At 36.3% G+C, this 17,855-nt stretch overlaps 1 protein-coding gene across 7 annotated transcripts in view; it reads right to left on the minus strand.

Annotated features, from left to right (window-relative positions):
- Positions 1-17,855, minus strand: part of LOC109106330 (unconventional myosin-Va-like) — an 86,077-nt gene that overhangs the window by 10,356 nt on the left and 57,866 nt on the right. For 5 of the 7 annotated variants that reach the window (XM_042743712.1, XM_042743709.1, XM_042743711.1 and 2 more), the window contains 17 exons: positions 15,229-15,387; positions 15,002-15,099; positions 14,009-14,095; positions 13,803-13,911; positions 13,378-13,589; positions 12,592-12,748; positions 11,702-11,941; positions 9,502-9,750; positions 8,365-8,458; positions 7,251-7,399; positions 7,052-7,165; positions 6,734-6,871; positions 6,360-6,416; positions 5,873-6,100; positions 5,668-5,676; positions 4,385-4,485; positions 40-238 (listed from right to left, as the gene is read on the minus strand). In XM_042743712.1, the coding sequence (XP_042599646.1) occupies positions 40-238; positions 4,385-4,485; positions 5,668-5,676; positions 5,873-6,100; positions 6,360-6,416; positions 6,734-6,871; positions 7,052-7,165; positions 7,251-7,399; positions 8,365-8,458; positions 9,502-9,750; positions 11,702-11,941; positions 12,592-12,748; positions 13,378-13,589; positions 13,803-13,911; positions 14,009-14,095; positions 15,002-15,099; positions 15,229-15,387 (2,400 nt within the window). Of the gene's footprint in view, positions 1-39; positions 239-1,615; positions 1,697-3,301; positions 3,359-4,384; positions 4,486-5,667; positions 5,677-5,872; positions 6,101-6,359; positions 6,417-6,733; positions 6,872-7,051; positions 7,166-7,250; positions 7,400-8,364; positions 8,459-9,501; positions 9,751-11,701; positions 11,942-12,591; positions 12,749-13,377; positions 13,590-13,802; positions 13,912-14,008; positions 14,096-15,001; positions 15,100-15,228; positions 15,388-17,855 lie in introns of all 7 variants that reach the window. The other 2 variants (XM_042743716.1, XM_042743713.1) reach the window with 2 other exon arrangements.

Below are 17,855 nucleotides of genomic sequence, written 5' to 3' on the forward strand. Positions count from 1 at the left end.
ACTGGTATAGGAAAGTGTTAGTATTGTGATTGTACTGACCAGGTTCTCGTTGGTGAGGCGTGTGATCTCGTGCTGTAGACTGGCCTCGATTCGGGCCTCTGGAGGAAGCTGCAGGTTCTGAGCTAACAGTTGCTGCTGACGGTTATTCTCCTCTTTAACACTCTGCAATTCTCCACGCAAAACCTCCACCTCGTTCTCATGAGACCGACGCTGAGCCTGCAACTGAGACTCCAACAACCTACACACACAGAGAGAGCAAATAACCAGAAATACAGTTCTTATTAAAAGAGCTTTTGATTCTGTTTTGAGTTTTCTGTTGTGAAGCGCTAAAGGAACAGTTCATCCAAAGATGAAAATGCTGTTATTATTTACTAACGATCGTCATTTTAAACCTAAATATTGTAAGGAACATTTCCAAAGTTTTTGATGCAGCTTTTATGCAACATTTTATATTACATCATAAAAATAGAAAATGCTATCTGTGTGTTATATTCCAGGTCATCTGAAGTCATATAACAGTCAGCTTTGGTTGAGGATCAAATTGAGATTATGTTGTTATTCACTGTTAATCTTCATATTTGACTTCTAAAATATTGTGCTGATCAGTGTAATTTTAGTATCTTTAAGATATTATTATAGTTTTCATTTGTATTATTTTATCTTATATTGTATTTTTAGTTAAAATTTTTAGTAATTTTGTTGTGTTTCTGTCATTTTTTAATGTCTATATAGTTTTTTTATATTTATTTCAGTTTTAATTATTTTAGTACATCAAGTTAAATTTAAATAAGTAATGTTAAGTAATATGGAAAAATAAACAAACAAACAAATAAATAAATTTATGTTTAGGTTTTTTATATTTTATTTCAGCACTGCAAAAAATGCTTTTCTTTGTTTCCAGCCTAAATATCTAAAAATTCTTAAATCAAGAAGGATTTTATTGTCTTCTTTTCAGAAAAAAAAAAAACCAAGTCAAAATTAATTTTTTTCTTAGAACAAGCAAAATAATCTGCCAATGGGGTAAACAAAATAATCTGATTTCAAACAGAAAACAATATTATTTTGCTTGCTCCATTGGCAGATTATTTTGCTTGTTTCAAGCAAAAACTCACTTAATTTAGACTTATTTTGTAACTATTTCCACCTGGTTCTCACACGAAACTACTGAATGACTTCAGGCGATTTGGGATATCACACAGTATCAAACTAGTTTTGTAGTTTTTGATATTGTGATTTTGTTATAATGGTGTGGAAGAACATTATTCTTGACATTCAGAACAAGATTTGTTAGACATAAATAATGGCCAGATTTTTATTTTTGAGTGAACCATTCCCAGCTAAGGCTGAGAAACCGGCCCATTGTTTCTTGCAGTGCAGCAGCATTCACCTTTATTTATAGCTCCCTTATGGCCGTCATGACTACATGCTGTTTTAAAATAAGAGTTTCCCTATTTAATTTTGGTTAGTCCAGTATTAACACTTTACAAAGAGTTCTTTCTTGCAGGTTTTGATACCATGAAGCACTACCCATATGTTAAGGAGAGCATTCTGCAGGCACTAGTGTTTAGGTAAGTATCACACATTTCTACATGCTCTTATCTCTCTGCTCTTTAACCTGTTAGTTTCCTTTAACCCTTCATAAACCAGCCACAGTTCTCCATCCTCATTCAGCTTATGGAAGTCAGGGAATGGGGATCTGATTGGGTGGAACAAAAAAAAGAAAGAAATGGTAACAATGAAAAAACAAACACAAATGAAAACAAAAAATGACAAACTTTGATGCAAGTAGCATCAAGTGGATAGGTTTTGCAGGTTTATTAAAAGGATTGTTCACCCAATTTGGAATACATGTGAAAGCATATGAGGAACAGAACACAACATAAGAAATGCAACTTAGATTACTGAGAAGGGAAATATTTACAATGGACAATTAACAGCTTAAATCTGTTTTATGGCTATAATAAACTTAGTTTAAACCTTACATATCTTTAAACAGAGTCTCTTTTATCAATTAAAAATTCTGTCTAGCCAGATCCTATTATTATTTGGACAGTATAAAACACTTCTGTGCAAATTTTGTATGTTTGGATATACTGTAAGCTGAAATGTAAAATATGGATGCTCTGAAGTATTTCTGTATGCACAGCTTAAAAAGCATTAAAATTGTTACAAATACTTTTATTTTCTAATAAGTATATTTGTTTAGTTATGCTTCAATATTATATTATAAAAAAATACGAAAGAAAGTCTTCTAAGATTGGAATGCCAGAAAGATGAGTAAATGATGACAGAATTTTCATTCTTGGGTGAACTATTGTCTGGTTTGGGTGATTATTAATATGGATTATTCTGATTAAATGACATATTTACGAAAAACAAAGAAACGAACAAACAATTGGCTACTTCAAGTATTAAGTAAAACAGCAGAAAGATGAAACGCAAACAGAATAAATGGTGAAGATAAAATAATTATGACAAAGTAGACTGCAAATGTAGCAAATATGAAAAAATGTAAAAAGCACTTAGTTTGTCATCTGTTCATTTGCTTTAATTACTGTACCTATTTGTCCACTGCATTATGAGTAATAAACGGCATCTAAAGCAGTCAGCCAGAAGCCAAGTGTAGGTTCATTCATCCAACACATTGTGTCACATGACCAAGCGTTGTTGTCACAGCCTGTTAAAAACTGCAAAGCCATCACCTAAAGTAATCTAATAGGCTGAATTTGTTGTTCTGCATCTATTTGGCAGGGTCAATAAAGCCAAACCCTCATTACTCTCGCTAAAAGTTTTGCAAAGGCGGCATGGCATAATCTCAGCCTCAGACACTTGCCCACAGACCACCATCGTACAGACAATCTGATGCATAATGCACACTTAACTGTAAATTATTATTTTTTGTTTGTTTTTTACCTTTGGAAGACAAAACATCTGATCAAAATGGCATCACACAATGCAATTTTGCGGGCTTGTTCTGTAGAACTGTTTGCAAAAATTGCTGCACTGTTATATTGCCATGCTATAATCTATTTCAAAAAATCTTTCCTCTAAAACGTCTTCCTGACTAAGAGGGTGGTGCCTGGCAATATTAAGCTGCAAAGTGGACCAGACTTTATGCCGATAGCCAAAGGTCTGGCTATGTGAGATAATCACTTCATATTAGAGTTAATGCCTGGAATTGGACTTTGTTTTATGTTTTCTTGTCTATGTATGGGCTCTGAAATGAGGCTGATTCGCCTCTCTGCTCTGAGCTGCACACACATGCAGTGAGAGCGGCCCATCATGCCCGTCCATCTGTTACCTCAACCTGCTCACAAGCTCGTTCACTTCAGTCGGTCTGCGTGTAAACCTGGGTGATCTGCGCAGGACAGAGATGAGCCATCAACAGACAGACAGACACAGACAGACAGACAGACGGCTGATCCAAACAGGTAGGTAGGGTAGGATAAACACACAGGTTTGTGAAAGGATTGTGAGAGTGATAAGTCATCATTTCCTTGGTTGGAGATAGATGTGACACTACTGGGTCTGTGCGAGAAACTGCAAAGAATTTAACCAGCAGCAAATATTAAAACAAAGATCCACTGCAGAACAAAGGTTCTCAAAATGACCATATTTTATATGCTTTAACACAACCCATTACCTAAACATAACTTCTATAACAACTACCTTACTTTCAATAAGCAGCAAATTAGGAGTTTGCTGAGGGAAAACTCTTTAATTAATAGTTAATATGTGTTCCCAATGTGATACTGAAGTTCTTTCACTTTTAAATTACTAGACCATTATTACATAGTTATGTAATATTCTCTACAATTCAAAGGTTTAGGGTCAGTAAGGTTCTCGCTGTCTTTTATTAATACATTTATTTATTGTTTTAAAAATAAATACTTTTATTTAAAAAAAATATTTTACCAGAACTTTTCAAATAATTAATACAATATGTGACACTGGACCACAAAACCAGTCAAAAGGGTCAAATGTGAAATCTGAAATCTGTAAAAATAAGCTTTCCATTGATGTATGGAATATTTGGCCAAGAAACAACAATTTGAAAATCTGGAATCTGAGGATGCAAAAAAATAATTTCCTTGACATTTTTCAAAATCTTACTCACCCCAAACTTCAGTAAAGTAGTGTATAAAACATTTCACGATTGAATTTCTAACACAAACAAATGAGAAGCATTAGATTTCTGGGGGATGCAATTAAGAACCTCTGTTGTAAAAAAAAGGTGGGGGACAGAGGATATCAGACAACATATACAGTATGAGTAGATCCCAGATGAGGGACACATTCAGTAGACTCAGCAGTGGAGTTCATGTTTTGTGATTCAGCATGTGATTGACTGACAGTGAAAGAAATGTAAAGAGAAGTAATGTACCTGCTGGTCTCTTTAAGGCCCATGTAGGCCTGGGAGATCTCCTTGGCATCAGTCAGCTTCTGCACATCCTCAATGTACGGCAAAGGCTCAGTCATGGTCTCCTAAACACACACAGGAGGTTCACATTCACAACCTCCTGTGACTCCATCGACTAACTTTGACTTTTATAATACATTTAAGCATCAAACACAACCCAAGACCTGGTTCTAGTATAGCACTTCACTTCATTTTCAATTAATAAAAGTAAAATTTAAATTTTGTTAAAAAAAAAAAAAAACTGGTTGTGCATTAAAACTGTAAAGTTAACATTAGCACACACACATGATAACAGATGACATGCTTTATACTATTTTAAATTAAAGTATTAGTTCACTTCCAGGATAAAAAATTCCTGATAATTTGCTCACCCCATGTCATCCAAGATGTTCATGTCTTGCTTTCTTCAGTCGAAAAAAAATTAAGGTTTTTGAGGAAAACATTTCAGGATTTTTCTCCATATAGTGGACTTCACTGGTGATCAATGGGTTGAAGGTCCAAATGGGAGTTTCATTGCAGCTTCAAAGGCTGTACACGACGATATCCGTTTTAACCACAAATGCTCGTCTTGCACTAGCTCCGTGATGCGCATGCGAGACTTCATGCATAACATAATCACGCTGGAAAGGTCATGCGTTGTTAGTTCTTCAACTGTTACTTTGGTTCAAAAAGGTAGGGTAGGGCGAAAACTCAATCTCATTTTCTCGAACATCAAAATCGTCCAACATCGTTGTTTTACCTTTTTTTTGTAAAGGGTGTTTCACATTTTTTCGCATGTTTGCTTTGTAGACATTGGACAGTGACCTTTCCAATATGACTATGCAATGCGTGAGGTCGAGCAAGTGCACGATGAGCATTGGTGGCTAAAAAGTATATACATTTTTATTTTCTTTTAGAAAAAGTCTAGATAAGACACTAATCCCTCGTCTGGGATTGTGTAGAGCCCTTTGAAGCCGCACTGAAATTGCAATTTGGACTTTCATCCCGTTGATCCCCATTGAAGTCAACTATATGTTGAAAAATACTGGAATGTTTTCTTCAAAAACCTTAATTTGTTTTTGACTGAAGAAAGAAAGACATGAACATCTTGGATGACATGGGAGTAAATTATCAAGGAAATTTTTTTTCTGGAAATGAAGTAAAGAGCAACTTGGCCAGTATGTTCCAAAAAGTAACTTCTTCCACACATTTTAGAGGCCAGCACAGAGGTGAAGTGAAATGATTGTTATGCTGTCTGACCAACATACCTTCTCATCCTGATATGAGTGCAACATAGGACAAAAGGAAAAATTAAGTTACAGATGTTAACAAGACTTATGAAGAGAATAATGTAAATAACAGATACTGTATTATGCACTAAAGGTGCATAATACACTGAGGTGTCCACATGTTTAGAAACATCTGGAAATCCTGATATATTTTATGTATGAATAAAAGGTTTTTTTTTCTGACCTTGTGTTGCATGGCCTCTTTCTGACTGACGAGTTGAGAGCGCAGGATGAGGACCTCCTCCTTCCGCACCTCCAACTCCTCGTTGGAGGCATTCAGCTGATCCAGCAGGACCGTGTACGCAGGAGAACCCGGAGCGGCAGAACCGGCCTCAGCGCTGCCTCTCAGAGACTGACGCATCTCATTCAAATCATGTTTTAGCTTTTTGTTCTCTGACTCCAACTCCTGACGCTGAATACACAAGAGAGAGAGATCTATATATGGCTTTACCTCATCATTTATCTAGCTTTATGGTAGATAAAGGCAAACTTCTAGGTGTTTCAACAACTGTGAGCTTGGAGAGAGTTCAGTGAGTTTCGTGAAGAATTTTGCAAGCAAAAAAGCAACCACTGCTTTTCAAATAGCCCAATCAATTCTAAAGACTGCAAACTGAAGTGGTTTGCCATGATGCAGGAAAAAAAATTAAATAGAAGACAGTGTGTGTGTTTACCTTGAGAGATTCATATTCCAGCTCAGCACTACGAGCTTTCTTATGTTCCTCATCGTCCTGGTCAATAAAAAAAAAAAAAAAAACATTATCAGTAACACAGTATATATGTGTAACAAAAAATAACAAAAAAAAAAAAAAAAAAAAAAAAATTGGCATTCAACCCTTCTTTTTTTCACATTTAAAAAAAAATGTAAGTAAATATGACAAAATCTCTTTTTAGGATGTCCTTGAAAAAAATCTATATACTTTTAGTATTTGGATTACTGAGAGTCATTACATATAACTTCAAATAAAAACAGATGGAACATCCTCATTTAAAAAGTAAATACTGTAAATGTGTGTGTGTGTGTGCATGTGTGTGTGTATGTTTGTACCCTAGCTCTAGCCCGCTGAAACTGCTCTTCTCGCCGATCGAGTTCGTTCTGTAATGACTGTTTTTCTTGCTCTAGTTCGGATACTCTCTTCTGCAGCTTTAGGAACAGGGACATGTCCAGTATCGCCTTGGGAACGTCCTGATGATAGAATAAAACACATCCCATAATTACACATGGAATATATGCTATTTCATGTTTCTTTTATTTGTATGATCTTTGAAAAAGCCAAACTCAAAGAAGTGGAATTTAAATTCTATCATAGACATAGATACAGAATAATATGAATGATCTTACTGATATTCCACATTCTAATCTCACCTCCCCTCCGCGGGACCCTTCCTCGGACTCGGCAAACTCTGAATTGTATGTACATTCTGATTCGTTGCTGCTGTGTGTGGAGTCTGTGCGTCTGTGACCAGGTTTTGGAACATTCTAGAAAAAAAAAGATACACTAGTTGAGTAGTCATTCAGAAAACCCACCTGAAGATTTGCAATCCCTAAATAAGTGTGTACTCACTACAGCAAGTGTGATCTCCTCTTTCAAATCGTCGTATTTCTCCTCTAGTTGAAGGTGTTCGGTAAGAAGGTTCTGGTAGCGAGAACGTTCCTCGTTTAAATCGTTTTCTAACTGCTGGGTTTCCTCCTTCAGAGCCCTCTGCATTTTCTCTGCAAAACACACACACATACATATTATATGTACACCACTGACACACATTCCCACAGAGCAGTCAACCAATATTGAATTACTCAATCATCTGACACATAATGTTGACATTGTAACAGGACAGGGACGAGCAAAAAATGACAGACAATGTTTAGAAAGGATTTGGATTTGTTTTTCTGTTTAAGATCTGATTAGATCTAGGAAGTGTCAAAATAGCATCAGACAGTATATTAAAGCGCCCCATTATGGATTTTTTAAAATAACCTTTCATGCAGTGTGTAACACAGCTCTAAGTGAATGAAAACATCCTGCCAAGTTTTAATTCTGAAAGTGCACTGTGTATAAAGTTATTGTCTTTTAAATGAAATAGTTGACTCTGAATCATTGAAACGAGTCATTTTTAAAGCGAATCCCAAGCTGTTTCATGATGATGTCAATATGAAGCATTAGCATATTACCCGCCCACTTGTTGGTCTTGTCCCATTGGTCTGAATGAAAATGCAAATTCATTCTTTGCCACTAGGTGCCGCTTTTGGACTGGTAAAAATAGTGGTTTCCCCTGTAACGCTGTACAAAAAGCAGCACTGTGCTCACAAATGCTGCTTTATTAGGCATTACAGGCAAGATGAAATGAAAATGAGAACAATCGGACCAATCACCGTCGATTACCGTCATGCAAAGGAGGGGTTTGGAAAAAAATTAATCGTTGAACGAATCGTTGAGTAAGTATGGTAAAAAATAAATGCATATTGTAAGACAATAAAAGTGTTTTTTGACCTTGCATGCATTTCAACCTGTTACTAGGGACTCCCAAAACCAAACTCCCAAAACCAAAAGTTTCATTACATAACATAATAGGGACACTTATGAGCAATATATTCCATTGTTGTTTTAATATTATTAACATAGTGAATTTTGTGAAGAAAAAAAAATGCCTAATAGAACAACAGAAGTTTTTGTGCTTTACCTGTCCACTGCTGGCTCTGTTCTTGGATCAGTCGGTTCAGGTCGTTTTTCTCGTTCTTCAGCAGGTGGTTTTGCTCCTTTAGTTCTGAGATCATCTGTTACAAACATTTCACAAACATAATCATTATGACATGTTAATCTTTAATGGTTATATTAAAAAATAAACTACACTGTTTATGTCACAGATGCTTGTATAGACCCAGGAACATTGTTTTAATGGCTGAGAAATATTATATTATTTACTCAACAACACACACCCAGTACTGTGTTTATTGTGGCTTCGTGAATCGTTCTAGTCTTCTACCACCCTAAAACTACAACTACTTCTAACATTTAAGCTGAGCTCTAGTCTCTATCTCTCTCACCTGTGTCAATGAATAGATCTCTTCTTTTCCCAGGTTTAAGGCAGTGTGCAGGTCTCTCTAATCCCTGAATATGGAGACACAGAGTATATCTGTGTCTTTAGATGGCTTTACAATCTAGGAGGGCTGTCTAAAAGCAAGGGAGTGAAGGTAACCTATGGGTCTAACTTTACTTTTTTGGGGAATTTGCTGTGGAAATTTGGTAATGTATGCCACATGACTAGTGAGGTTTTGTATGAACACAACACACATATCAAAAAACACACTTACTGTATATAAATGATTCATTTATATATGAGTCATACACTAATAATTTGAAAAGTAAGACATTTTAAACAGGTTCTTTGAAATTATTCTGTTATGTTCAAAGATTTTGCTAATTAGTATGGGAGAACTTTGGGGCATTAGAACCATGAATGTAGTGTGGAAAATTTGACTCGATATGAGCCATTCAAATGAACTGACCAACTGAATCAGTTTTGAGTCAGTTCACTGAAATGAACCATTCAAATGAACCCTCTTTAAAGGAACACCAATGGGAGACGACTCAAATGCATCAGTGAATCAGTTCCCTGTCCAAATGAATTGCCTTCTTAGGAACATAACTGGGTGATGACTCATTGAATAAATAAATCTGTTCATTTTTATATATTTTTTCAATGACACAAAAAATTGATTCGTGAATCGCCCTCAACTTTTTGTAAAGTGCTTTGTGAAGCCCGCACCAGTGCAGGCACATCACATCTGCACACAACTACATATCTAACTAACAGCACCTGTTCCATCTCGTCCTGGTAGGTTCGTGCCCAGTCCTCGATTGCTTTCTTCTCCTTCTGTGTGTTTTGCAGGTCTTTGCGCAGTCGCTCCAGCTCTTCCAGAAGAGATGTAACTTTGTTGGCGTTGTTTTTGGCATCCTCTTCTGCCCCTCGCAGACGCGTCAATTCTACACGCTGACGCTCAGACTCGGCAGCATGGCTGACCTCTAGACTGTTCAAACGTTCGCTGAGAACACGGTTCTCCTTGTTCTAGAGTTACAGCAAAACAGAACATCAATCAATTGTATTTAACCCTACAAAGCCTAGGGCATCATACTGTATTTGATACAACAGTTACTAAGGCCCATAAATTTTAAACAGGATTAAAACCTTCTGCACTTTGATTGACAATTCATTCTTTTTAGTATGTAATTGTCCTTTTAAGTGTATTTCTATAAAAAAAAAAAAAAAAAAGTTCACATTCAGGTTGTTGAGCTGTGAAATTTTTACTTATTTTTATGAGGTAATCATAAGATAACTTTTAAAGTTAGGTTTAGTTGATTGAAAAATCATGTTAAAACATAAGTATAACATGATATTTGATGCAGGCTTGAACAGGCTTTTGATTTGTACATCTCTCAATCATCACTGTACTGTGTTGACTCCCACAATAAAAACTACAGAGCTTTATTCACAAAACTAAGCACACACATAATTACTGATATTTAACTTGTTTACAAAACTTTAAATATCATCTTATTGAGACATATTATTGGAAAATAAAGGTTAGTTCACCCAAAAATTAAAATTAGGCTGCGTTTTACTCATCCCCGAGGCATCCTAGGTGTAAATGACTTTCATCTTTCAGACGAATCCAGTCTGTGTTATATTAAAAACTGTCTTTGATCTTTCAAGCTCTATCATTTCAGTCAGCGGTTGTTGCATTGTTTCAGTCCAAAAGAAGTTAAATAAAAAGCGCCCATCCATAAAAAAGTGTCTCATATGGCTCGGGGGTGAGAAAAAAGCAGCCTAATTTTCATTTTTGGGTGAACTAACTCTTCAAAGGCATATTAAAATCAGTTGTAAGTCTGTATTTTCCAATAATATGTCTCAGTAAGATGATATTTAAAGTTTTGTAAACAAGTTAAGCTTTTTTGGGGTGAACTAACCCTTTAATGTAACTAGTCTGCTATACAATAATCGATCAGCAATTCATCTTACTTTTTGGCCATATGTGACCCTGGACCACAAAACCAGTCTTAAGTGTCAATTTTTCAAAATTGAGATTTATACATCATCTGAAAGCTGATTAAATAAGCTTTCCATTGATATGTGGTTTGTTACGATAGGACAATATTTGGCCGAGATAAAACTATTTCAAAATATGGAATCTGAGGGTGCAAAAAAATCAAAATACTGAGAAAATCGCAATTAGCAATGCATATTACTAATCAAAAATTAAGTTTTAATATATTTACAGTAGGACATTTACAAAATATCTTCATGGAACATGATCTTTACTTAATATCCTAATGATTTTTTCATCTTTAACATTTCTTTCTCATTTTTATTTGCTGTTTTGCATTTTTCAAAATACTTAAAGTATTTTTTTTTTTAAGTTTAAATACAACTTTGAATCCAATATCCAAATAAAATTATTTTTCAATGTGGATTCAGACTTTTGAACCCCACTGTACAACACCTTTGAATTAACATTGCACCTACATACTCTAACAATTACACTTTGTCTTCAAAATCATGTATTATACTGACAGCTATATAAATACACACAAAGATTCTGCACAGGGAAGCCAAGATCTAGATGATGTGATCATGTCATGCTAACAGATTCTGACTCATTCTAAAGGAATCAAGTTAACACTGTGTGCTTGTGACCTGTTTCGCTTCCATAACCTGATGTCTTTTCTACTGAATAATGATATTCAATGAAAAAACAAGGGTGGGATTTGACTGTGAAAAGTAGTATTGACATGACAGCTGACTGGATGAAAGGAAGATGAGAACTAAGATGGAATCAGCCAGAAAGGAAATTAGTTTTATAGGCAGAGCAAGCTACATTTTATGAATGATAATGAATACTAACTTTTTTTGGAATAATGTGCACTGATGAAGACCAGTAACGACCATAATGATTTCATACTGACTGATCTTTTTTAATGAGGCACAACAAGCCACAGCATCTTAGTGTGAAGTGTGGTACCTGGTCGTCTATCCTGCGCTGCAGTTGCATGATCTTGTTCTCCATGCCGATGTTGAGTTTCTTGAAGTGTTCCACCGAACGTGCTTCGATCTTGAGCTTCTTGAGTTCTCGCTTGGCTCGCATGCGGCGGATGCAGCACTGCAGGTAAACGATGGCTTTGAGCGACCGCTTGAACCACTGCCGCGCCAACCAGCCTCGGACCATCTTCTGAATGATGATGGCCTTATGCTCACGCAGAAGCTAAACAAACACAACACATGATGAACAGGAAAAAAAACAACATAAATACACACAAGAGTTAAGAAGAATTCTATACAAAGTAGAGATCAGTCCAGTGAGTGTTCTCAAATCCTTTTTTTCTCTCACACCTTCTGCCTTTTTAATTTGCAGATATTACACATCCTGCCTCGATAATCCACTGCTGATCAACAGAGCTCTGACGGCAGGAAAAGAGAGGAGAGAGAGACACTAAGAGTAATAATACAGCCGCAGCTGCTGCGGTCCGTCAGTGGGACAGTCCCTACACTGGAACATCCTGCTTCTTGGTTGACTGCACCTTTAACCCCATTCAGTTCTCTAGGGGTGCAGTTAGCAGCTTTCACTGGTCATGTGTCTCATGCCTGAAATAATTCACTTGTTTCCAGTGTGTTAATTATAAACCACCCCGCCAGCATCATATTTTACCCTGATGTATATCAATATGTTACCACTTGTCAGTGTTCCTTTAAATGTTAAGATCAGAACTTAATTGGAATTACCAAAAAAGATGCATGTAAAAATGCAGTAATGAGACCAGAAGAGTAGTGTTTGTGAGTCGTGTGTTTGTGACTGCTGCCAATATATTTATAAATGTGAGAAGAGTGTATTAGTATGTCTGGTTTCCTCCTCACCGCTTTGTACAGCTGTCTGGCCATGTACGCCCTGAGGATGCATTGCATGGCCAGAGCGGCAGCCTGCTTGCGTTTATAACATGTTCTCTGGACATACATGCGCTGGTACTTCTGAATGATGATCGCAGCACGTGTGCGACGCAGGAATTTCGCAAGACTGTGGGGAAGAAAGAACAACTCAGAGGTTACTACTGTACTTGTGCACCTTTTCACTTAAAACAGTGCAAAAGTTTGGTTTCCGGAAATAAAAATCCCTTCAAGTTTCTCAGCAGGGAAATTGATTTTGAACAATAACTTACAAACCCTGAAAAGGTTGATATGCTGTGTGAGCTCCAAGGTTCATATTATTTCAAAAGAATCATGTGTAATGGAGTAATTCTTGGTCAAAAACTACATTCCCAAGATTCTGCAAAACTACATTACCCACAATTCCACCATTTAGAGATATGCATTGAGAAAATTGTGCCAAAAGAAAGACCGGCTACTTTAATATTTATTAATATGCATATTTTTGCAAAACTCTAATAATATATTGTTTCTATTTAAATAATCGACATCTCCCATTTTTTTGCTGTTTGGTTTGGTTTTGAGGCTTATAATGCTTTAAACAAATACTTTTTTGTAAATCTCGACTGGAAAAATGAAAGAAAAAAACTTCAGGAACCAACACTGTGAAAAAAGTGGGCAGGTAATGTTGCTCGCTGTAAGCTTATGGTGATTTTTTAAAAATTTTTCAGAACCTTAGCCAGGCCCCACCCACTTTGGGATTAGTCCCCTCCCCCTCACCAGCGGGCCTGGTATCCACGGACGTATCTCTGGATGGTTGTGGCAGCATGTTTCATGCGCAGGTACTTCTTGCGTGCCAGCCAGCAGCGGATGGTCTTCTGGATGCGGATGCAGGCAGCACGCAGCTTATCTGCACGCAGTTTCTCCAGATACGCAACCTGCCCGGCGCGGAAAAAGATCTTGGTCTTGCCAAACTGGTACTTATCTGGATCCTATTAGGAGGACAAAAAAGTTATCATTATTCATCAGTCAAACTTTACTTTCAGCAAAATTTTCTACAGAAAATGTGAGTAGTGCCAAATTCTGGCATTGTGCAAGTGTCTGAGTAGTTTTAGTTTAAGAGCCTATTATATTATGGTCTTTGCACAAAGTCTATCCAGAGTACCAGTATGATTTCATGAGATGACTTAATTGGCTTGTTGTACCTGCACCAGTTTCTCCAGAACATTCTTACAGGTCATCTTCCTGTCTGTCAGAACATCTTTTTGTTTCATCAGGACTCGATACCTACTAAAGAACTCCTGATACGTCCACCTGACAAGCAAAAGCAGTCACACAAACACAAATATACAGTCAGACAGTGTTTGACGAAAGAGAGTGCAGTATGGTAATGTAAAGAACTTCACTGTACCTAGATGGGAAACCAGCTGCAGAGATGCGGATTGTTTCCAAAACACCACATGCACGCAGTTGCTGCACTGCTCTCTTGGGGTCAAACCTGGTAATGGCAGAAATCAGATATCAGCGGGGCAACACTGTGTTCCTAATAGTTCACCATCAATTCTGCAAAGGCTACTGTTATAAAATAGTTCAAAACAGAGTCAGCTGAGACAAATGAAAGTGTAAAATTAAGATATTTGATTTGTAAGGGAACTATATCTTTATCGTTATCTTTATAGTTATCGTCCTTGGTGTGAACGGGCCTTAAAACGATATATTTACTAAGGCTTGTTAGCTAAAACTGAAACCATTAAAAAATCATTACTTGAAATAACTTGATCAAAATATTTATATTAACTTAAATTATTGTAATTTATGAACACTTTGGAATACAGACCTAAGGTTGGTCTCTTTTTAAAGAAGAAAGTCAGCAGATTATTACAAACATTTCCAAGAATTTAAGTATCAAAAAGTTATAGAAGTTTAAATTTACTGTAACAAAAAAATGCACTATACTAACTTTATATTATTTTATATATAATACATATTTTACATAACAGGTTTTATTCTAAAACTGGTATACAGCTAAAGCCATATGTCTAAATAAGTTATGTTCCAAATTTGAAGTTGATATGAAAAAAATTGAGGTTCCTGTGAGATTTTATTTTGGGCCAGTGTGCCGTGATTGGTCAGCTGGCCCAGCCTGTTGAACGTCTGTAACCACAGCATCTCTTTATTGGAAGTTCATATAATGTGTTTTATTTTTTTTTGGCTATGTCTCCTTGACATAGCAGAATCACTTACCCAACTCTTCGTTGAGGGCAGGGGCCTAATCTACATATTAGAAAACTGACATTTAAAAAAGATCAGTGAATCTCAACTTGTGATCACAGCATGTGTATGCTCAGAGAAAGAGAGAGAGAGAACCACAGATAGTTCAATTAAAAACAGTAGAAGAACTGACGTGAAGGCATATTTGTGATCGTTGGGTTTGATGCAGCGAACGTAATGTGGTGTAGTCGCATTCAGTGTCTCCATCAGCAGCTGCAGAGAGTTACGGAACTACAGAAAAAGAGAAATGAACACATTAATTTAAATTAGTCTCTATTATTTTAATCTAATCCATTGTTGGTGCTTATAAAAGATATTTAGTAAAAGTGAAAATAAATTAGGACGAGAGCAGTCTTCCACCTGCAGTCCAACTGTCTTCTTGTGTTCTTTGCTGGCTTGGCCGGCTTTGTTCTTGTCTGGTTTGACGCTGAGGCGAGTGCGTCCTCCAGTAGCAGGAGCAGCACCGGTCGGACTTGTGGCTTTCTCCTCATCCCGGAACAGCTCCACCAGCAGGTCAAACTGAGAATTACAGCCAAGGCAGACTTAACATACAAGCCACGACAGCTGTTCAGAAAGTCAACCAGAGGAACTTTTTGACATAATTAAACTCAATGTTATTTTACTTAAGCTACAATTAAATCCAGTTGTCATTACTGTTCTGAGTTCTTAACCCTGTTCTATACACCATTTAGTTGTTTACGGAAATGGCAAGTGCATTTTACTAAAGCTATAAGCCCAAAAAGCCATGGTTTACAGTGGGAACTTTTTGACTCTCACGCAAAACTCCTGATCATGCAAATTCCTGTTAGAATAACTGCATTTCACCCACAAAATTGAACAGAGTAATGGTAAATGTGACTGTGACTGAAATACCCTTAGCTTTCTAAAAACACTGTAAACTATGGCTTCACAGGACTGCTTTTATAAAATGGCCGGTAACTACATTTACCTGACAAGGTTTCATAAAATAAATGTACAAACACAATAATACTGATGTAATGATGTCACAGGTATGTGTTTCTAGAGTATTTTACAACGGCTTTGAATGCAGCTGAGCCAGGGTTTCACTCCTGAAAAATTCAGGTACTTGAAACTTGAGGTAATTGAATTCTTAACCGAACTGTGTTAAACGGTTAGCATTCATGCTTTTGTACAGGCACGAGACACTGGAGCATTTATCACTCCCAAAACTTAGCAAGGTGTTGTGGCCTTTGTTACCTGAACTAAATGTTTGCACTCAAAGTACCACTTTTAATTCAGATTAACCACATAAAAAAACAACACTAAGCAATTTTTTCATAATTAAGATTAATGCACATCAAGATAAGCAAATGGTATTAAGTGGGATAGTAATGAGCAGAAAACAACATGTGCTCAGATAATGTCCCTGGAGTCTCGTTTACATTGATTGCCAAGAGCACTGAGGGACGCTAGTGCTGGTACTAAGCAGCATGCAGCCTAAGCATAAAATAAGAGTCCTTATGGGACCAACAATTTAAACATCAAATCCCAACTCACAACAAACAAACAAACTCCAACTCTGTGTTAAGCCTGCACTTTTTGGTCTATGTGTAGTACATATCGTTGTTTTCAGCTGTTGCATTTTTAGGAACAGTTCACCTAAAAACTAAAATTATGTAACTATTTATTGTCCATTAGATTGTTCTAAACTTAAATGTTGTTATTTTTCAGTGTTTCCCATTAATTACCTAAATTTCATCCGAAAATATTTATAAACTTCTAAAAGTCTGTCATTTAATTAAATAAATGCTGTAATGCTTGTCTCAGAGTGAAGTGTGGCACAGTGTTCAAATTTATATTGCATTAGGGAATGCAACATGCCACAGCTTTATTTCCACATTTGCATAATTTTCAACATTTTGTGGACAGATGATTAAAACCTAATTTTACAGAAACAGCATTTTAAAAAATAAAATAAAAGACAGAGGGTTTAACAATTGCAAGTGAAGAAATTAAGTATTCTAATTTTACTACTGTAAGTAAAATACTAATTATATTTACTAGATTTGTAATGCAATGCATTTGTAAACCTGTTTTCACAGAAACAGCCAACCAGAACAAAAGTTTGAGGATTTAAATTTAGTAAGAAATATTTATTTTTCATTCACATTATTTTACAGTGTAGTTTTATTAAATGGTAATATATTACTAACTTAGGTGTAATAATAATAATAATGAATGAATGAGCTCCTCATTTTGCTCTTGAAGTGTACCATTTAACCTTAAAAAGAACAAAATTTAATCCAGGGCAGCATGTTCTTTGATGCCCCATGGGGACCAATATTCACCTTACATATTCTAACAAACATGTTTTTGATTTGAAAGTTGCAGTGGAGGGAAAGACTTTTAGTGAATAATGACAGAATATTTATTTCTTGGTGAACTGTCCCTTTAAGAAAAAGTACTAAAATGACAGTCCAGCTGATATCAAACAGATGTTTCATTTTGTTGGGATGCTTGAGTTTGTTTGGATGGTGTTTGGAGGCTCTAGAGCTGAAGCGGGATTTATTTTTCTATAAAGTCAATGCAGTGCTGAGATTGTGTCCTGCACAGCAGAAAGCAACAGACTGAACATGCTGATACACACACACACCTCTCATACACACACACACACACACACACACATCCAATCCAACATGCATCCAATCTTAATTTTCATATAGCAGGACAGCAGTGATTTTGGAGAGAGAGAGAGAGAGCGCTAAAGAGACAGAGCTAAATTTTACCTTCTGCAGGGGTACAGGTTGTCATGTTCACAAACAACACATAGACAACATGACACGATGAGAAAATAGAAACAGAATTAACAAATGCAGAAAATACAGATACATCAGACAGATGTATATAATGTACTAGCTGAACAGCAAAGCAGCTCAAGACACCAGCTCTGAAGCATATTGTTATGTCGGCTCCTATTTAATAAACTAGATTTAGCTTGATTTCTAAATTCCTAACCCGAGACTGAA

The sequence above is a fragment of the Cyprinus carpio genome, chromosome B18 (genome assembly GCF_018340385.1).
Source record: "Cyprinus carpio isolate SPL01 chromosome B18, ASM1834038v1, whole genome shotgun sequence".
Taxonomy (NCBI): domain Eukaryota; kingdom Metazoa; phylum Chordata; class Actinopteri; order Cypriniformes; family Cyprinidae; genus Cyprinus; species Cyprinus carpio.